This window comes from Lepidothrix coronata, unplaced genomic scaffold (assembly GCF_001604755.1).
Source record: "Lepidothrix coronata isolate B3197 unplaced genomic scaffold, Lepidothrix_coronata-1.0 Scaffold219, whole genome shotgun sequence".
Lineage (NCBI taxonomy): Eukaryota > Metazoa > Chordata > Aves > Passeriformes > Pipridae > Lepidothrix > Lepidothrix coronata.
Window position 1 is genome coordinate 425559 of NW_016690399.1, and position 20473 is coordinate 446031.

The 20473-nt window shown below is 52.5% G+C and overlaps 1 protein-coding gene across 15 annotated transcripts in view; it reads right to left on the reverse strand.

Annotated features, from left to right (window-relative positions):
• Positions 1–20473, reverse strand: part of PTPRS (protein tyrosine phosphatase, receptor type S) — a 163966-nt gene that overhangs the window by 20193 nt on the left and 123300 nt on the right. For 4 of the 15 annotated variants that reach the window (XM_017833637.1, XM_017833635.1, XM_017833633.1 and 1 more), the window contains 13 exons: positions 20152–20457; positions 17673–17866; positions 17217–17243; positions 15238–15355; positions 11219–11809; positions 10432–10529; positions 9497–9750; positions 9013–9106; positions 8589–8804; positions 5974–6131; positions 4985–4996; positions 3104–3216; positions 668–715 (listed from right to left, as the gene is read on the reverse strand). In XM_017833637.1, coding sequence (XP_017689126.1) covers positions 668–715; positions 3104–3216; positions 4985–4996; positions 5974–6131; positions 8589–8804; positions 9013–9106; positions 9497–9750; positions 10432–10529; positions 11219–11809; positions 15238–15355; positions 17217–17243; positions 17673–17866; positions 20152–20457 — 2229 coding nt within the window. The remainder of the gene's footprint in view (positions 1–667; positions 716–3103; positions 3217–4984; positions 4997–5973; positions 6132–8588; positions 8805–9012; positions 9107–9496; positions 9751–10431; positions 10530–11218; positions 11810–15237; positions 15356–17216; positions 17244–17672; positions 17867–20151; positions 20458–20473) is intronic. The other 11 variants (XM_017833647.1, XM_017833646.1, XM_017833645.1 and 8 more) reach the window with 9 other exon arrangements.

A 20473-nucleotide genomic window follows, 5' to 3' on the forward strand; every position in this document is an offset into this window, starting at 1 on the left:
GGATGGCACTCCGTGTGAAACCAGGGGGGTGGAGGCCCGTGGAGTGGCCTCTGCTCTTTGTGCTCCTGGAACAAGTCAGTGCCAAGGAACAGACACCTGCCACAGATGGGAAACGGCCCTTTTTTCCTCGTCTGACACGAGAAGGTGCCTGTGTGGCTCTTTCCAGAGGGAGGGACCGTCAGCTGTGGCTCCCGTTTCTCTTTGCCTGCGTTACAAACAGCAAAGCACACACACACCCCACACTCACAGTGTGCCCAGGAACGAGAACAAGGGACATGGAGCAGGGCTTCAGCAATGAAACATCTTCCACAAGGGGGTAAAGGCAGCCTGGGGAGCCAAGTCCTTCTCCCGGGACAGCAGAGAGACACCGGAGCTCGGACAGTGGTGCTGCCACGGGCTCTGATCTCCTGCTGCTCCCCTTGTCCTGCCAGAGGCCTGGTCTGGGATACTGTAAAACTGGAAGCGCAGTTCAGACAAACAGATGGCACAGAAAAGGGATGAGATGGGCAAACACGGCAGGGACACGGAGAATTCGGCAAAAAAAAAAATCAAAATATAGTAACAGGAACGGAACGAGAATCGGAAAGGAAAGCGACAGAAGAGAAAATAATAATGGGAGAGGGGGGAAAAATGAAACCAACAGGAACAAAAACACACAGGAACTAACTTTCCAAGTCAAACTCAGGGTCACTGAGAGGGCTGCTCAGACCAGAATCTGCAGAAAACAGTAAAAAATAAATAAATAAAAGATACACTTTTGTAAAAATTTCATGCTAATTAAAAAAAAACCAAAAACCAACATAAATCTAAAGAGGAAAAGAAAGGTATTCCTTGTGCTGATTAGGCTAGGACAGGATATCTAAGAGGTGCTATGATTTCCCCTCTCTGAGCTGCACGTTCCCATTCCCAGGTCCCCCCTGTTTCACTGCTGGGGGCACAATGGAGGTTCTACCTGGGGTCACCTGGCTGCAGAAGAGCCTACAAGCCCCTTCTGAACCACAATATATTGAATTTAAAGGCCTTTAATTCAGACAGCACCTGTGGAGTCTTCCCCTGCAAACTGCACCACCGTCTCTCCATCACCACCAACACACTCCAAGATGATTTTTCCACCCATTTCCATTTTCACCCAACGGTTTGCAAAGTTCTGTGGGAGGCAGGTGATCAGCTCTCCCAAATCCTTTAAAACATTTGACTGCTTTACAAATTACAGGGCAGAATAAACCAACCAGCCAGGTCAACCCCATGGCCAGATAAACTTGGAAAGGAAATGGCAGCATCTTCCTACAGCCAAACTGGACACAGGCAGTGCCTTTGGGATCTGCAGAGCCCTAATGCAGGTTTGCATGTCTCAGCTCCCTTTCACAAGCCTCTCAGACCCAGAATTCAGAGGCACAGCATGACCAAACCAGTGGGGTCAACAGAAGACTGGCTCACTCATGCATCAATCCCAGTACCTGATGGAAGCACCCTGAGCTGACTCTGCTGTCCTGTGGGACAGGGGGGAATTCTCAGTCAGGGAAACACATGAACCAGCACCTCCAGCTGCTTCTTGGCACCAAGACCAAGCAAGACCACAAACTTTTCTTTTTATTTTTGCTTCAGCATGGGTTTTTTCACCTGGGGGAGTGCAGCTCTTTCTCCTGGGTCCCCCACCTCCACCTGGAGCACCCAGAAGCCCATGGAATGCTCCCAAAGGGAGCTCCTGTGTGCACCCAGGATAACGTTGTGCCCAGACAAGTGCAAACTGCTGCTGGGCTGCAGCTGGGGACACTCAGACACCTTCAGATTCCACTGCAAGAGCAGCACTAAGAGCTGATTTAGGGACCTACCTGTGCTGAACTGCTTTGCACTCAGTCCCTGCAGGCTGCACTGAACCCACTGAGCAACATTCCTAAGCTTGGGCTGATCCCAGTGGGTTCTTCCTAACTCATTTTGATGTGAACCCCTCAGCTCAGTGCTGTTCCATAGATCCCTGCCCCCTGGGTACCTACTGCCAACCTCACCCTAAGGAAACTCGGACAACGCTAAGGACAGGACTGGGATGGGAAGGGCAAACAGGAGCTACAGAAACATTATTAACGAGCACAAACCAGCAAAATAAAAATACAAACGAACTGAAAACAACAGCCAGCCCCCAAAAAGCACAATAAACTCCCTTCCAAATCCTCAAGCACCAGGAACTCGGAGGCAGAGGTGTGGGCAGGCGCTGGTTGGCTCGCCCAGTGTCCATCTGCGTGAGGCTGTGCCTGGGCCGTGTCAGTGGTGGCTTTGCAGAGGTGCCATGCAGGCAGCTGGGACATGCATGGACATGGGGACACGTGTGTGTGGGAAGGAGGGTGCAGGGAACCTCCCTGCCAAGGAATTCAGTGCTGTTATCCACTCGCCCCACAGCCACTCCCAGGACAGGCTGTCCTGAGCTGCTGTGGCTGCTCCATCCATTGTCCAAGGCCAAGCTGGACAGGACTTGGAGCAACCTGGTCTAGTGGAAGGTGTCCCTGTCCACAGCAGGGGAGTGGAACTGGATGAACTTTAAGGTCCCTCCCCAACCCAAACCATTCTGGGATTCCACGACAGCGTCTGCACCAAGCAAGGAGGCGCTGCCCCGTCTGCGCCAAGCAACCAGCCACCTTTCCCCTTTCCCCCTGCACAGCCCACGGGCAGGCCTGGCACCAGAAAGCACCAGTTCCAGATGTGGCTGGAGCTCTGGGTGCTGGGCAGCCTGCAGTGCTCCACCTCACCACCCCGGGAGCTCCCAGGGTGAAGCACAGGGTGCTCTGGCACGTCTGGCACAGCCACAGCTCCTGCAGCTGTGTCCTCAGCCCAGAATGCACCAATTCACCTGGGAATCCAGGAAAACCCCTCTTCCCGCCTTGCCAGCACTGGGAAGAGCCTGTGCAAGGTCCTTGAGGCTCCCAGCAAAGGTGTCTCTCAGCAATCCCACTCAGCACAGACAAGGCTCGGGGTCCCTTGGCTGCACCCCAGGGTAGCACTGGGTCTCCAGGCAGTGCTGCAGCAGCCAGGCAGGAAGGGGTTAAGGAAGGGGCAGGTGCTCCATTCCTGCCTTCCCAGTGGGAAAGGCTGGTTAGCAGCCCAGGGTTACCTGGAGTCTGGAAGTTGATGCGCCTCATCTCCACGGGGTCCTTGGGGTGGTGGGGGGCGATTTCAGCGTTGTTCAGGAGGCATTTCGTCCGGGGCTCTGAATCTTTCCGTTTGCTTTGGAACAAAACAAAACAAAAGAAAAGAAAAGAAACGGAGAAAGAACAGAAAGACAAAGCAGCTTAGCTCATGGGCCTCGTGGTCCCCTGGAGTTTTCTCAGCTACTGATGTTCAGACCTGAGCAAAGCTCCCGCCGAAAATCAAAGGTGCAGCCAAGGGTAAAAGTGTATGAATTGCATCAGAAAAGGGATGAGGTTTGGAAGGTTTGTCAGCGCTGCGTTTGAGGGGTTTACAACAGCCCAGCAGCCCCTCAGCAGCTTTCAGGCAAGTTTGGAAGTTCCCCTCTTCTCACAGCACAGACAGGCAGCTGTGAACTCACACCTGCCTGCCCAGACCAGCCTCCACTGAACACTGCAGAGCTCTGCAAGCAAAACCCTTCCAATTCTGGCCAAGCCATTTCCAGCCTGAAAGAACCAGAGCCAACAGAATCATTTGGAAAAGTACAGAATCTCCTGGCCGTGACCTTGGACACAAAGCACTGATATTGCTGTTGGCTGCTTTAGGAGCTCTCAGAGCTGCCTTGCTGCAGACAGAGAAGTCAGAGCAGCAGTTTTCAATCGTTTTTGAACTGCAGAACCCTAAAAATCTGGGTTCAACAGTGCAGACACATCCTCTCCCAGCACAGCTGTGCCTGCTGAGATCCACCTCACCTCCTTGCCAGAACCCAAAGCCTGCTCCAACCTGCCAGCTGAGCTCCACATGGAAGTGCTTCCTAATATATTGTACTGAAATGGGTTAGGTTAGCTGAGGCAGTTGAAAAGTCTTTGCTGACCTGGCTCGTTCTCCTTGAAAAGAATTTGGAAGCAAAAGCCCAGTGCTGATCTAAAGATGTGATAACCTCTGGCAAGGGAACAGTTATGAACTGTGGGAGCAGAACTTCTCCAGCGAGCAGAGAACATGGACCCACACCCTGAGGCTTGGGAATGTGGTCCCAGCCCCTTCAGTAAGGTGGCTGTGGAGCTCTCACCTCTCCTGCTTAGGGTGCACAGAAGCCTCCAGTAATCTGCCTGCAGCAGTAGTGGCAACTGCTTAGGCAGAGGGGAAGATATTCAGGACATTTTTAGCTGTCTCTTGATGTCATTAACAGCCAGAAGAAGTGGCATGAGCCCTGCCAGCACTGCATGGGGCAGCATTTTGGAATGACACCACTTTGCAGTTCGGGAGCAGTTTATTTTTGCCGCAGTTCTCAAACTGCTGTAAATAGTTCATGGACTGAACCCCTCAGTCACCTCCAATGAAAGCTCTCCCAGTCTTGGAAATGGTTGGAAATAAGTCTCATTTCTGCAGTCATAAACAGACTCTGTTAGAAGCCCTTGGCTGAGAGGGCAAGAACAGCTTCTGCAGTGGGGTGAGGACAGCTCAGCTGGTGAGATTCTGCTTCCAGTTCGAGTTCCAGTAGCTCAGGGACAGCCTGCATGGAGCAGCCAGACACGGAGAAAACCCACTTTCACCTCTGACTGCCACACAAATGAGTGTTTCTCTGCTCCATTAACCCACCACTTTATGAGCCGTTTACTGTCCCTGCTGCTCAGCCTGAGAAAGGGCCGTTACATTTAGCAATGGACAAGCAGGAGAAAGCTGGGCTTGCTTTCCTTTTTCTGCCCCAATTCAAGCACAGTCCCATGCTAGCCTGACACATGCTTTCTGTAGGAACAGATCTAAGGGTAGGAATTGCACCAAAAAAGCCCCATCACCACAGACAGCAAACACTGCTTAACACACAGCAAGAAAGAACCTGAATAAATGGCAAATCTGGTGCTCTTACCTGTCTGGCTTGCTGTCCAGGAAAGCAGTAAGTGGAGAGAAGACAAGACAAGACAAATGTTCAGGTTAGAAAGGACTTGCAGAGGAAAAGGGGAAGCATTTGCTCAGCTCTAACCCTGGCAGCACAGGTGGGAAGGTGGGCCCAGTAAAGATCACCCAATTAGATCAGAGCTAATGGGCACCAACAAGGTGTCTCCTGAGTCCCTGAGCCCAGAGCAGCTTCACACCTGCTGGGAGGCAGAGGACACACCCACGTGCATAAGTGAACACACCTGTGCAGATCAAAGATGGAGCTGGGTTAGGAGAGCTCCCTCCACTCTGGGTATGAGATGTCCCAGCTAAGGACTTCCTTGTGTTGGCCACTGCTGCCATCATTTATTTTGTTCAGCTTCTCCTTCCCTTCCTGTCCCCTTCTAGTGCACAGTGAGGCCTGTGTGTGTTCAAGGGACCTCCAGTTCTCATCCACACACCACGAGCTGCTCAGAAAGCCAAGGAAAAGGGAGACACTTCCAGGGGTTGTTCCCTCCTCTCTCCCGCAGACTCACACCCTGCTCTTGTCTCCCAATTCCAGCACAAAACCAGTTCGAGAGGAGGGGAGGTCTCTGCTGAGCCACAGGTCAAAGATGCCTTCTCTGCATCCCCCTCACTGTGCCCACACACAGAGAACAGGGGGCCTGAGGCTGTGAGCAGCAATTCTGGAGGAGGCAGGCAAAAGTCCTGACACACTCATTGCACACGTGTCTGTGAGACAAGCACAGCTTTCCTGAGAGTGCCACAAGGCAGATTCTGAAGCAGCAAGTCCCTGCAACCCACTGCTAAATCCTCCTGTGCCAGGCACACCCTCCATTCCACTGTGCCTCAGGGCTCCTCTCTCCAGTGGAAGGATTTCCCTCAGCTGACCACAGCAGGACCAGGGAGGACATTCCCTTCAGGGACCAGGGCTGGGGACACTCAGCAGGGTCTGGGATCTGGGCAATGAGCAGCTCTTACTTTTTGTAGAGCAGGATGGCGATGACGATGCAGATGATGAAGACCACGGCCAGCACAGGCCCGATGACCCAGATCAGCCCCTCCTCTCCATCGATGATGGGCTGCGGGTCAGGGTTGTCCAGCTGGATGGGGTCGGAGAAGGGACTCGCAGCAAAGGTCTGGAAGACAGGGAAAGGTGGTGGAGCACAGCTCAGAGGTGGAATGGGGGCTGAGAACAGCAGGCAAGCACACAGAATTCCACAGGAGGAATTGCTAGAGAGGATGTGAGCTCTCTGCAAAAATAAACCAAATAATAACAGGGAAAAGGCCATTCTCTGTGAGCATCCATATCATGGAATATCCTGAGCTAGAAGGGACCCCCAAGGATCATCAATCCAATTCCAGGCCCTGCACAGACACCCCAACAATCCCACCCTGTCCCTCAGAGCATTGTCCAAACATTCCTTGAGCTCTGGCAGCCTGGGGGCCGTGGCCACTGCCCTGGGGAGCTTGTTCCAGTGTCCCTCAGGGGGAAGAACCATAGGACAGGGTATCTTCCTCCTACAGTGCTCCAGGTGACACAGAACACTGAAGGATCACACTCATGTGAACTCTAGCCTGCCTTGGGCCTGTGGCTCCCCTCATGCTGCAGCCAGGAAGGTGCTTTCAGAGAACCAGTTGGCTGTGCCTCTGTTTCACCACATCTCTGGGCCCTTGCCATTGCCACAAAAAACCAAAAACTTTTTCCAAGCTCTCATGTAACCATCTGGATTTTGACAGTCAGATGGGATTACAGAGCGAGAAGGGATTAAAACAAGAATTAACACTTGGTCCGGTGACTGAAAAAAACCACCCCCCACAATTAAATACAAATTCATAAAATGCAGTATGTTCTGTTCCCTCTGCAGTGAACTGGGCTCTTGAGGAGAATCAGAGGAATCAGAATCCTGACTAAAGGACATTGCTTGTTCTCAAGAGCACTACAATCTCCCCATTCCAGGGAGGATGCATTCCCACCTTACAGAGAAACTCCAGAAACCAAACTGCACAGAGGAGAACTGGCATGGCTGGTTTGGGAGAGGAGCCAGGGACAGGACAAGAACAGTGGCTCTGAGTCCTTGAACTCCATCAGCCCTGAGCAGACTGAAATACTGCTCCATACTTGGGAACTGCTCTGGATCCAGGCTGCTGTGAGAGAGTCTGCAGCACCTTGTTCTAAAGCAGAAATTACCACAAGCTGCAGTAATCCGATTGAGAAACCCATTCAGAAGCGTGTCAGCCTAAGCCTTTAATATCAAGTACACAACCAAATATTTATTGGGGAAAAAACCCTCTGAAAACCCTTAATTTCCAATAGCTCCCTGCTACAATTCCACAGGGGGATTTAAGAACAACAGAGCATTAGGCTGTTTCCCATTGTGCAGGAGGGAGGAGGCAGGTAAATATTAAAACAGTTGTTTTCATAAAGCCAAACACAGCCCCAGTGAAAGCAGCAGCAATGTTGCAGTGGTAGAGAGCACATGTAGTTTTCCATAAAAAAATAAAACCTCCCCTTTGTGTGTGGTGGGAAATTTAGCAATGACCAGGGGGTGTGATGTGCTCCCAGAGCGGGATGTTTGGGGTCATTGTTCTGAGGAATTAAAGGACAGCCTTTAAAGGAAAAGGGGTCTGACCCAGGGCTCTCTGAACTCGAGTGTAAGTCCTGAGGGGACAGTTCAGTGTTCCTCCACATTCTGGACTCCAATTTGTAGCCACAAAGTATACAAGTCCTGCCCAGGAAGACTGGGAAAATCAGAGCTGCCTGTGCCATTGGCCTGGCTGCTTGGAAGAGCACGTTTGTGTAATGCAGCCACAAGCACAAGCACCAACAGTTCCAAGAGCCACATCCAAAAGCTTCACAGCTGGAGTGGAAGGTCTTTACAAAATAAAAAACCTGAAGGATCTGCTGGGAGAAAGTTCTGGGGAATGCCAGGAGGGCAGCAGGGCTGCTGGCAGCTCCCATGGGAGCAGCTGCTGCCTCTGGTCCATGATGGGGATGAGGGGCACAAGGATCTGGAGAGGGCAGGGGAAAGCAGGCAGCACTTCACAGAATCCCAGAATACGCTGAGTTGGAAGGGACCCACAAGGATCATCAACTCCAACCCTCAGCCCTGCACAGGACCATCCCCAAGAGTCACACCCTGTGCCCCAGAGGATCATCCAAGCACTCCTTGAGCTCTGGCAGCCTTGGTGCTGTGCCCACTGCCCTGGGGAGCCTGGTCAGTGCCCAACCACCCTCTGGGGGAAGAACCTTTTCCTGAGATCCAACATAACCCTGCCCTGACACAACTCCAGGCCATTCCCTGGGTCCTGTCCCTGGTCCCCACAGAGCAGAGATCAGTGCCTGCCCCTCCTCTGCCCCTGCCCAGGAAGTTGGAACTGTAGTGAGGTCTCCCCTCAGTCTCCTCTTCTCCAGCTGAACACACCAAGTGCCCTCAGTGTCCTCACACGGCTTCAAATCAAGGCCCTTCCCCATCCTCGTTGCCTCCTTTGGACACTCTCTAAGAGGTTATATCTTTCTTATATTATGGTGACCAAAACTGCCACAATACTCAGGGTGAGGCCTCACCAGTGCAGAGCAGAGCGGGACAACTTACGGCCTCAGGTTCCTGCAGCACTGCCAGGATGAAGATGACATATTTCTGCCCCGGCTCCAGGGCTCTGTTCTCAAAGTTGTCGTAGTGTTTCATGTCCCCCAGGATGAAGTGGGAGGGCAGGGAGCGGAACCGGGCAGCGATGTAGGGCTTGGGGAAGTCCAGCTGTCGGGAGTGACGGAGGCTGCGGCGCCGGAGCCTGGCAATGTCCTGAACCAGCTGCAGGAGGCAAAGGAATGCTCTGAACCCCAAGAAGGGAGTGGCAAGGAGAGCCAATCCATCCCTCCCAGACTGCCCACACCTTGGCTACTCTGAATGTGGGGAAGAGGAACCCCAAAGGTCCCTTCCCAGCTCTCAGCTCACCATCCCACCCCTTACAGATGCTTGCTCTCTCCCCACAGCTGGCTCCAGTTTCACCCACACTCACCTCCTCCAGGTCCATCTCCTCAGGGCTGCCCAAGGGGTTGAGGAACTGTCCTCCCCGGGACTTCCTCAGAGGCACCACCACAATGTAGAAAGCCCTAAGAGTTGGGAATAATCAGAAGAAATAGAAGGAACAGAAGGAATTAATCTCCTTCCCCAAGCCACAGAAGAAGAGAGTGCACACACTGATGTAGGTTTGCCCAAACTGGCTCAACCCAGCAAGCCCCTTATTTTTAATTTAGCAGAATTGTTATTCCTGGAAGGAGCTGGAATCAGTGGCCACCCCATGTCTCCCTTATGTATTCCTTTTGCATTTCTTTGGCTTTCTCTGTTAGCTCTGGGAAGCACCTCCAAAAGGCAAGAGTCAGGAAAAGGCTGAAAATGGAGGGAACACTCGTGGGTTTGTACTGTGGCCTCCAGCCATCAGGGCTGAACCCCCAAACCTGAACTGAGCACCCCCCCCAACCAGCAGTTTAACAGGGACCTACTGGACAGGCACGGAGCTCTTCACGTCAGGGAGAATCACCACCACGTTGCCATCGGCATCAGGCTTGTGGGTCACCTCTGGCTTCTTGGACAACATGTCAGCAGCAGTCCAGGCAGCAACGTTCTGCTGCAGCCCCCCCATGCTGTTGCCCTGGTTCATCAGCACGAAGTTGTAGAAGGTGCGGGGCCTCAGGTGGGTGATGAGTTTCTTGGTGGTGCGTCCGTCCACGTCCACGTGCAGCCCGTTGTACTGGATCTGTGGGAGGGGAAGAGGTTGTCCCATGAGCAAGGCTGAGCCTGCTCAAACAGCCAAATTCCTTCCCTTTCCTCCCCATTGCTTTGGTTTGCAGGGAACACAGGGCACTCAGCTGTGCCAGAGAACAGAAGCATTTGAGTGGGGAGCTCTTGATCTCTTGTGCCCACTGCACGAGGCAGATGCAGGTCAAAGCCTTCAGACTTCTTTGGGAAGAGCAGTTTTTATCCAGAAATGAATATGGAAAATGGAAAAATTATTATTTAGGTTGGAAAAGACCTCCAGGATCATCGAGTCCAAGCTGTGACTGATCCCCACCTTGTCACCCAGCCCAGAGCACTGAGTGCCATGCCCGGTCATTCCTTGGACACCTCCAGGGATGGGGACTCCAAACCTCCCTGTGCAGCCTCTTCCAAAGTTTAACAACCCTTTTCATGAGGAAATTCTTCCTGACTGAATAGTAACTTGTCTGGGGAAGCGAGGATTTGGTAACAGAGATGGGAATGCAACCCAACAGCCCTGATTTTCAGCCCACTTCCCTGAGGTAGTGATCAACCATTACCTGCCCATATCTGAGGCAGGAATCCAGAATTCTTGCCTCTTACAACTTCTTATTCAACCCAACAGACAAGATTTCCAGGAAACTGGGAAGAAACACAGATCTGACTCCTGAATTCCACTTGCCTTGTATGGGGTAGGAGAGTTGTAGTTCTCAGGGAACTCCCAGCTCAAAAGGACGGATGTCTTTGTCACCATCTTCACCTTGAAGTTTTTGGGTAAAACTGCGGAGAAAAAAGTGAGGAGGAAGGGGAGAAAGGAGAAGAAAAGGCAGCAGAGGGAAGGAAGAGCAGGAAAGAGAAGGAAGAGAATGTCAGGTGCTGGAAGAGGGCTCTGCCAGGCTGGGTCTGGCTGCGGCTGCCGGAATGGAAGGGATTGTTCCCTCCTCCACGCTGTGCTTGAGTTTTGCCAAGGTCCATCTCCCAGTGCTCCCTGTTCCCTTGCCTAACCCCAGGGAGGGCCTGTGGCTTTGCCCCCACACTTTTGGGCCTGGGTGGCTGCTGCAGGAACGAGGTGCTGGCTGGCTGAGCATGCTCAGGTGAGGAAACCCATCCCAGCTCACGGTCTGAGTGTGGGTTTTGTTATTTTTTATTTTTTTTTTTTAGTTTTCTCTTTAATTTTGGCTGTTTGCAAAAGCTGAAGAAAAGGCTCTTCCCACCTGTGTGTAGCGACTGGCCCCCCCCCTCCAGGTGCCAGTGACAGAAGGTGTCCGGACTTAACTTAGAAGAAAGTGGTAAAAGGGACTTACCTGGCACAAGGCAGAGAGGAGCGGAGGGACTGAGTGTGACACCACAATGCTTTGCATTTACTCACGAGCCTGGCTGAGCCTGGCCTGACCTCTCCAGCTCTCTTGCCTCCCGGCACCAGCCCCGGATAGAAGGGGAGAGAGGGAGGAGAAACCGGTAAGTCCTACCTTGATCCAGCTGGAACGTCCGATACTGGACGGTCGGGCTGTAGGGCCCGGGGCCTTTACTGGTGTGAGCACGGATTTTAACATCATAGGCGGTGTTGGGTTTGAGGCCGTTGAGGGTGTACGAGTTCTCTGGGGAGGGGGGCAGGTCTTTCTCCAGCAGGTTGCCGGGAGAACCGGCTTCCCGGTAGGCCACGGTGTATTTGACGATGGCTCCGTTGCGCTCGGCCAGCACGGGGGGCAGCCAGCCGAACTGCACCGACATGGCAGTGACGTTGCTCGCCTCGAGGATTTGGGGGTAACCCTTGGGGATGTCTTCGGGGGTGGTGAGTTCCTGCACAGCTTCCTCCCCGAAGCCAGCCCGGCTTTTCACGGCCAGCTTGAACACGTACGTGGCGCCCTTGTGGATACTGGGAGCCGTGTACTTATCCTCCAGCGCCGAGAACTCCAAGGTGGCCAGAGGGTCGACGTCCTTGCGGCCAAACTGGAGCCGGTAGCCCAACACCTGGCCTTCCGCGTCCAACGGAGGCTCCCATTTCACCAGGAGAGTGTTCTCCTCTGTCTGGTGCACAGACAGGATGGGCTTTCCTGGGACTAGGAGAGAGAAGAGAGACACCTTCAGCCAAAGGTGGGACAAGGGGAGAGGGGATGAAGAGACTCTTCAGCTGCAGCAACAGGGTCCTGAAGCCAGTGGCAGTGTTCCAGCTGGGCTCTGTAGGGTATTCCCGTGTAGCCCAAGCTGCTCTCACCCACCCTGTGCAGGTGGATGGTGTCTATCCAGTTTAGGAAATGAGGAGCACTGCCAACATGTCAGCTGTGAGGTACTGACACATTTCTGGATTTATTTTCTCTCCTGTGCTCAGGATAGAAAGATGTGCACAGCTCCTCCCGTATCCCTGGACCACACACCCTCCCACCGCTGGGAAGAACAAACTCAGGAGTCCTGACTCCCAGCCTCCTGCCCCAGTTGCTTCCCAGAGCAGGGAAGAACAAACCTGGAGTCCCCAAACTCCTGTCCTCTCTCTCTCTCTCCATTACACAGCCCAACTCATGCAGAAAGAGACGGGAACAGATTGGCTCAGGCTGGGAAGTCCAGAGCAGCTGAGGGTGAAGTAATGAAGGATGGGGAAGGAAGTCTGGGCAGCCCCAGGTCCCAAGCAGCAGGCACAGGGCCAGCTCAGCGAGGCTGGCAGGCAGCTCACTGCCCAGTTGGGTACAGAAGGAAGCACAGAGAGTGGAAACAGAGCCCAAAATCTGTGCAAGGCAGAGGGCAGGGAGAGCTGCTGCTCCCTCCGTGCGGTTTTTCTCCTCTGGAGGAAGTGAGAAGCCCTCCAAGTGCTGGGGTGTTTCCAGCGAGCTCCTCCTTAACCTGTCAGGGAGCTCCTCCGCATTTGGGGGGATTTGGGGGAGCTCAGCAGTGCCATGTCTCTGCCTAATGAGCCCTGGCACTGCCTGACTGCCAAGCAAGCCCACAGCCACAGTTAAATGACACGTGCAGGCCCAGAGGTTCCCGAAGGCGGAGAAAGCAGAGCATTAATTCCAGCAGCTCACGCGTCATTGACACTCAGCTCCACTATTAGGGACATAATTCCCTCCTCTCTGCCTTGGTGTTTCTCCTGGTCGGGCAGGAGAAGGAAGAATGGAGTTGGGAGAGACCCCATCCTGCTCTTCCAGCTTAAGCCCAGCTGAGGGGTGAGGGTTGGAATGCTGGAGTGGCTGACAGAGGGAGCAGGGAAGGATGCAGGATCCTGACAGGGAAAAACTGGGGAACCCCTTCTGCCTGATGCCTCCACTGACACCTGAACACGAGGATGAAGGTCTGTCTCTAAAATAAATACTTTACTCCTTCCAAACTGCCAAAGGATGACTAGGGAAGGAGCTGGGAGAGGCAGCCTCCTCCCTTGGGAATGCCCAAGGAACACATTAAAGAGAAAAACAACGCCATTACCTTTATGTTTCAGTTTTTATCACAAATGTTACTATAATCAGCTGAGCTTGAAAGTATTACATCTGCACAACAAATATTGTTTGGAAGGAAGGTGAAAAGAAAGCGCAGTGGGGGGAAGTGTTTTATTTTGCAATTGGTTTGGACAGTAAAGGAGAAAATTGGATGTATTACTGTATTTAAATTCAGCCCCCAGCCCTGAATGATAAAGAAAGAAATCTCTCCTCTCAGAAGGTGTATTGACTCAACACTGCAAAGAAGGTAAGAATGTTACAGAGCCATTTGGAAGATTTTTTTTTTTTAAATAGCTATTTCAGATTGGGGGAAATTGAGTTTTGGGTAATAGCTGCTGTGCTGGAGAAAACATCTCTCTGTGACAGATCCCCTGCACTGCAAATCCTAATGGGGAGAGATGAGGGAGGGTGACAAGAGAGACTGACAAGGGAGCAAGGCAGAGAGAAAGGCTCTGAGAGAGGAAAATGGAAAGGTTGGAGAGCTTTGGGAAGAAGGAAAGGAGAGGAGAGAACCAGAGAACTAGTGAGGAGAAACATGGGCATGGCTGGAGGGGAAGGAGAAGAGGGTGAGTGAAGCAAAAGGCTTCTCACAGCACAGTGACACTGCAAGGGGTGAGCACAGGAGCCTGAGAGCTGGCACCAAAGGTGACATCTGCAGGAGCTGTGTCCTGGAAAGCAACCTCCCTCTCCTGTGAACCAGTCTCTGAACTGGGCAGGGGAGGCAGGAGGGGAGAGAAAGGCTGAAATCCCACCACTTGTCTAAACAAGGACATGAAATGAGATGGGGATGTGAGTCAGGGCAGGGAAAAGGCAAGAACAGGGAGGGCACTGGCAGCTCCAGCCCTGTGTGTTCCAGGAAGGGCTCCCGAGCTCTCTGTCCTGCACACTGGGCTGAGTGTCTGAGCTGCCTCTGGAGCATGGACAGAGGTTTCCAGCTTAATTCTGCAGTGCTGGCAGAGGCCTTAGATGCCTGCAGAGGCACAGCAGTGTTCTCCCAGAAACAAGGGATGATGTCAGTTTATGCAGTTGCTACGGGCAAGGTGAAGACAACAGCTCCAGAACTAAGAAGTGAATAAACAGATTATCAGGGTTGGGAAGTCACAGACAGAGAAGTGTAAAGGGGAGAAAGCCCTCACTTGAAAGCAGGAAAAAAAGGAAGAGCATGAGCAAAATGGAATGAAAGAAGGTAACCGCAGTCCAACAAGAGATGGGCTGGGTGAGGGACAGCTCCAGGTCTTCCTTCACTGCACAAAGCCCTGCTTGCAAAGCAGAGAAGGGGTTTAAGTCATGAGAGCAGAACCCCCAGATGCTGCGAGGGCAGCTGATGTGTGTACCTGTCCTTTCTGCCTGCTGCACAGCTGTTTGGGGGAGCAAGGGGCACCCTCCTGCCCTTTGTCATTCCTCTGTTCAGGCCCTGCCATCCTGGCTTGGCACCAGTGTCTGTACTGAGGCTGACAGGGACTGTGCCAGGAAGGTCAAAGGAGGGATGAACCTGGGTATGTGCAGGCAGAGCCCAGGTCCCCGAAATGTGAGCCAGGAAAGGTCAATACTGTCACTGCTTCTCCCTCTGCTAGTCCTGAGCACAGGGGATGTATATTCAGACATGATGCCAGAAGAAAAGAGTGGGAGGACAAGCCACCACTGTCTCCTGCTGCTCTTCAGATCTTTGCAAGTCCCCACCACAACAGCAGAGCTCTGCCTCTCCTGGCCCCAGCGTAGCTACACAGTCCCTCCAGTGTCACACCAGGCAGAGTCTCTGTACTGCTGGTGCACTGGAAGTTACAGAACAAGAGACTGAAAGTGATGAATTCATCCCCTGTTGCATTTCTGGGTGTGCCTGGGCTTCCTGCAGCACTGGGCAGAAAACTGTGACATCTGCTGAGCGCTGCATGTGAGGAATGAGGGGGTTTGTGCTTTGCTGGAATTAATTTGGGGCAGCACGGCACTTATTGCAAGTCTGTCCTTCAAGAAGGGAGTGGGAGAAAAGAAGGTGAGCCTGGAGAAAAGAGCACCTTGGCTTTAGGAAAGGGGTGAATCCCAGTGGTTCAGGAAAAGGCTCTCACCTGCACCCTTGGTGGTGACCACCTTGGGCTTGCTGCGAGCACCATCTCCCTTCATGGTGTAGGCGGCGACGGTGATGGAATATGAAGTCTCTGGCTGGAGCCCAGCAATGACCATTTCCTGTTTGCAAGATTCCAAAGGAAAACCCTGTCAGTATTTGGGTCCACACACACGGGCAGATCTCTCCTCCTTGCAGGAGTCTCAGCCCTTTTCCAGCATGCAGGAAAACACTGAATCCGAAAGCACGAGACACTCTGGGGCGACTGGAGCTGTGGGAACTGGCAGGAGAGTGAGAGCCACAGGATGAGGCACACACACCTCTGTGAACACAGCCTGGCTCTACAGGGCCCTGTTCAAGGCGTTCTCCTCCAGATCTACCTCTCACACACTCCCTGTTTCTACACAAACCACTTCAGCATCCAAACGCCGTCGCTCCCTTCAAAGCTTTCCTCTCCACTGTGCAGCCTCAGAGGAGGGCTCAGAGGTTTCAGGGAGATTACATTTTTTTTCACCATTACCCCCTCTCTTCTCTCCTCAGAGATATTTTTTAATGCCTTCACAATATTAAAGGGATTGCTTGAACGTAAAGTGCAAGACAACGTTTTCAGCTCGCCCACTAAAGCTCCCTCCTAAATCCCACCCCCTCCTTCCCATCCTCTATCAGCCTTCCCACACCTGGCTCCCAGGAGCTTTTGTTGGAACACTGGCCTGAAGAACAGCCCTTCTCCAGGAGGGACCCAGCCCTTCAAAGGGCTGTGTTGGAAAAGGAACACCCGTGCTAAATCAAACAGGATGACAGCACATGCAGCAGGGTTTTCCCCAAGGCCTTGGAAAGGAGGGAGATGGGAATACTGTGCATTTTTATGGCTTTCCTCTACCACCCCTTCATGCTTTTGATATTAAATCTCAGGGCAGCACTTGGGAAGAATTTGTTAGTCCTGAAAATAACTATTTCCCCAAAGGTGAGCGGGGAGTGGAACAGCAGAACTTCAGAACTGTGGGATTTTGATCAATGGGTCTGGAAGCTGCAGGATGCAGGGACAGGTCCGTCTTCTGGAAGTCAAGAACTTGTTCTGCTTTCACACCTGCCACTGAGTTTTATTAAGATTTTAGGCAAGGGGCTTTGCCTTTCAGGAGACTCAGCTTCTCCATCACAAAAATAAGAGGCCCCCTCACTTCTGTAGGGCACTTGGTAATCTCCAGGAGACACAAATACAGTCAGTTTAGTTGTGTGTTATCTTAGGACCCTGTCATTCCACGGAGGAAATGCTTTCTCCTGCTGCTTTGTAGCTGCAAGATTATGGAAAACATTTATCATTTTAGCAAAAATAGCAAATGCCAAACAGCCAGGCTGATTTCAAGGTACTTACAAGTAAAAGTACCAATAGTGATTCAGTGCTTTGTATCAATGAGTTTTTAAGAATCTTGGCCCTTTCAGGGCACAAAGTGTTTGTTTATGCCCTGTTTGTTTACAGCTCATGACTCATGGATTATGAATTCCCAGTGCTTCCCAGCCTAACTATCTTTTCCAGACACAGAGGTGTTGCAGACCAGCCCACATGAGCACCCTTGTCTAGTGGAAGGTGTCCCTGCCCATGGCAGGGAGTGGAACAAGACGGTCTTTAAGGTCCCTTCCAACCCAAACCATTTTAGGATACTGACATGTTCAAGGCAGTCCCAAATTCAAGATCCCATCTGCTTCCCCATGGAGGAGCAGCAGTAGATCCATCTTTCCTTGGGAGCCAAAGGGAAAACCCTGTGGGATTGCAGCGTGCTGACAAACGACACGATCACAGAGGGTCACAGATCATAGTGACAGGGTGGGGACAATGCATGGGAACACCACCAACAGGCTCTAAAATGGGCACACAGGCACTGCAAAAAAAAATAAAGGAAAAGGAAAATATCACACCACAACAGGAAGTGGGAGAAGGGAAGGGACAGAACCAGGATGGGAGAGGATTTTTACTGGTTTACTTACGTATTCAGCAGTGTCATCTGTTTCCCACTGGGCAGAGAACAAGAGAGGTTTGGCACGTGAGAATACAAGAGGGGAAAGAAGGGAAAGACAGAGACACAGCATGAGGAAGGAGTCCCTGAGCAAGCAGCCACACAAGGTCAGAAGTTACCAGGCCAGCATGAAGGAAGAAGTAGAGTGGGAAAAATTAGTAGATTCCACTGTGGCCTCTGCCTGAATTAAAAAAATTCCCAGACATGGGGAGGATGGATGATATTTAGTTCAGCGCTGGGACAGCAGTTCATACTCTTCCAAGTAACTATTGCCTGGGAGCACAAATGAACTGCAGAGAGACAACACACACCTTGTCACAGGTTCTCATCTGCCTTCTCCAGTTATGGTGCTCGGGATGAGACACGGCAGCCGCAGCACCCACCCCCTCAAGGATTCCAGAGGAGATTGGAGCAGGTGGGTCCTTACCTGGGCATCAGCCAGCATGATGTCCTTGATCTGGGGCAGCCCCCGGGCCTCTCCGTTCTCCATCCGGACATAGTGCACCTGGTATCCCCGGATCTGGCCGTGCTGGCGGTTCTGGACTGGAGAGCGCCAGAACACTTGGATTGCAGTTGAGTTCAGGACCTCCACCTCCACTTTCCGAGGTGGTGCACTGGGCACTGCGAGGAAGGGAAGGAAGGGGGAACAGTCACTCAGGGATTCCTGGCTGGAGCCTGTCACTGCACCTACGGGACATGCACAGCCTGAATCTGCAGCCCAGAGACGAAGGGGAAACCTACCCAACTAGGAAGGGGAGACCCACCAAAGTAGGATGGGGAGACCCATCAAACTAGAAAAGGGAGACCTACCAAACCAGGAGGAGGAGACCTACCCAACTAGGAGGGGGAGACCTACTGAAGTAGGAAGGGGAGACCCACCAAACTAGGAGGGGGAGACCTACCCAACCAGGAGGAGGAAACCTACCCAACTAGGAAGGGCAGACCTACCCAACTAGGAGGAGGAGACCTACCAAAGTAGGAAGGGGAGACATACCCAACTAGGAGGGGGAGACTTATCAAAGTAGGAAGGGGAGACCTACCAAACCAGGAGGAGGAGACCTACCAAACTAAGAAGGGGAGACCTACCAAACTAGGAGGAGGAGACTCAACCAATCAGATATCCCATCATCCATCACCAGTCCTACCCAGTGAAACAGGGAAGAAGCTCTAGGGGACCTAATCTGCATGGCTTGGAGGTCTGGAGGGAACAGGTCCACCTCATTATCCAGCCATCCTTCCACACGCTCATTTGTGCCCAGTTTGCTCAGATGGAAGGAACCAATACAGTTCCAGATCCCACTCCAACAGCAAAGGCAGTTTCTAACAAGCCAGGAAAGCTGTGGTCCTGCCCGTGGGAGGTCAGGGTGGAGAGGATCAGGAGGGGGACTTGCCCTTGGAGCTCCCTAAGTCTCTCAGGCAGGGCAGGTGGCTTATAACCACTGCAGAATCTCAGTACAGCAAACAAGAGATGTCTTGGAATTTGGGCTGATTTTTTGGAAATAATAACAATAATAATAGTGACAACAACTATAACACAGGGTATGAGAGCTTAATCTGCAAGAACACCCCACTTCCTTTGGGAGGGTCCAGTTGGGTGTGGGCAGAGGCTCAGAGAAACAGGATCAACACTGAGGACAAACCTGATGCTTTTTTATAAAGTCTTTTGATTTGGGACAGAGGAAGAACACCTGAGAAGTTTGAGATTTCCTTATGTTATTTACTTGACCTATATTATCTGAGGTCCTACCCTCACAGGGAGGGTGCTCCTCTCCCTTCATGCAGACATTCCTGCTTTTTCCTGTTTTTATTTTACTGTAGAAATACCAGGGAAATTCAAGTCTCTGAGTGGGGCCACTGACCTGTTGTTACTGAAGGTTTCTGGAAACTTGAATAGATTCCTCCTTTCTACTACTAATCAAAACTTTGACTTAAGGAGGAGCCAGTAACAGGGAATGTGTGGGAAGAACTCTTTAATATTTTAAAACATGTGCTCTGGAGCACAGGGTGGGATTCTTGGGGCTGTGCTGTGCAGGACCAGGAGCTGGACTTGGATGATCCTTGTGGATCCCTTCCAACTCAGGATATACCATGATTCTATGAAACCAGTTTCTGGCAGCAGTGGTCTCCTCTGATTCTGGTGCCTTGCTGCCTCAGCTGATCCTGGCTCAGTAAGGGCATCTTTTCAGGGACAGTGGTGCAGCTGGATGTTAAAAAAGCCCCCCAGAAGTCTGAGAAATACCCTAAAGCAGGGCAGGACAACCCTCCAGACCCCAGTGCTCAGAGGGCTCGGGGAGATGGCAGCAAAGGGCAACTCACAGCTTTGTGTTCATCACCCCAGTGGTCCCAACCTCCCTGGGGCATCACCAGCTACCCATCTATTGCCACGGCACAAACAGCTTCACCAGTGCTACATCCTGCAGGGGCAAAGGACTTTAACACCTCCTCTGGGTCTGCCTGGTGTGCCAACACAAAGTAATGGGCCCGCTGGGGACCGGAGGTTGGGTGTGATTCCCCTCCAGCTTTGGTCTCACACCACAGGAGGCGTAAGAAGGGATTTGAACCACGGGAAGGGACCGGAGCCACGAGAAGGGACCTGAACCACGGGAAGGGACCGGAGCCACGAGAAGGGACCTGAGCCACGGGAAGGGACTTGAACCATGAGAAGGGACCTGAGCCATGGGAAGGGACTTGAGCCACGAGAAGGGACCTGAGCCATGGGAAGGGNAGCCATGGGAAGGGACTTGAGCCACGAGAAGGGACCTGAGCCATGGGAAGGGACTTGAACCATGGGAAGGGACCTGAGCCATGGGAAGGGACTTGCTGGCATGGGAACAGCCCCCTCCAGGGCCACAAATTCCCCAGGGGACTTGAGGAGGCGGGGGAAAAACCAGAAGAAGCTCAATTACCATCTTCATCCGTGCGGACGATAACCGGCGAGCTCTCCGGGCCCGGCCCCACCTCCGTGTGAGCCACCACCGTGACGCGGTACTCCGTCCACTTCTCCAGGGACTCCAGAAGGATCTGACTGGTGGTTGGGGGGATATCATTCACCTCCTTAAGCTCCGTGTCCTCCGAGTCCAGCGCTCGATAGTAGACGCTGTATCCAGCCAGGACGCCGTTCTGGCTCTCGGCCGGAGGCGGCCGCCAACTTACCAGAATGGCGGTGGATCGTGTGCTGACACATTTTACATCTTGAGGGGGGGCAGACGGTTCTACGAGGGGGGGGGG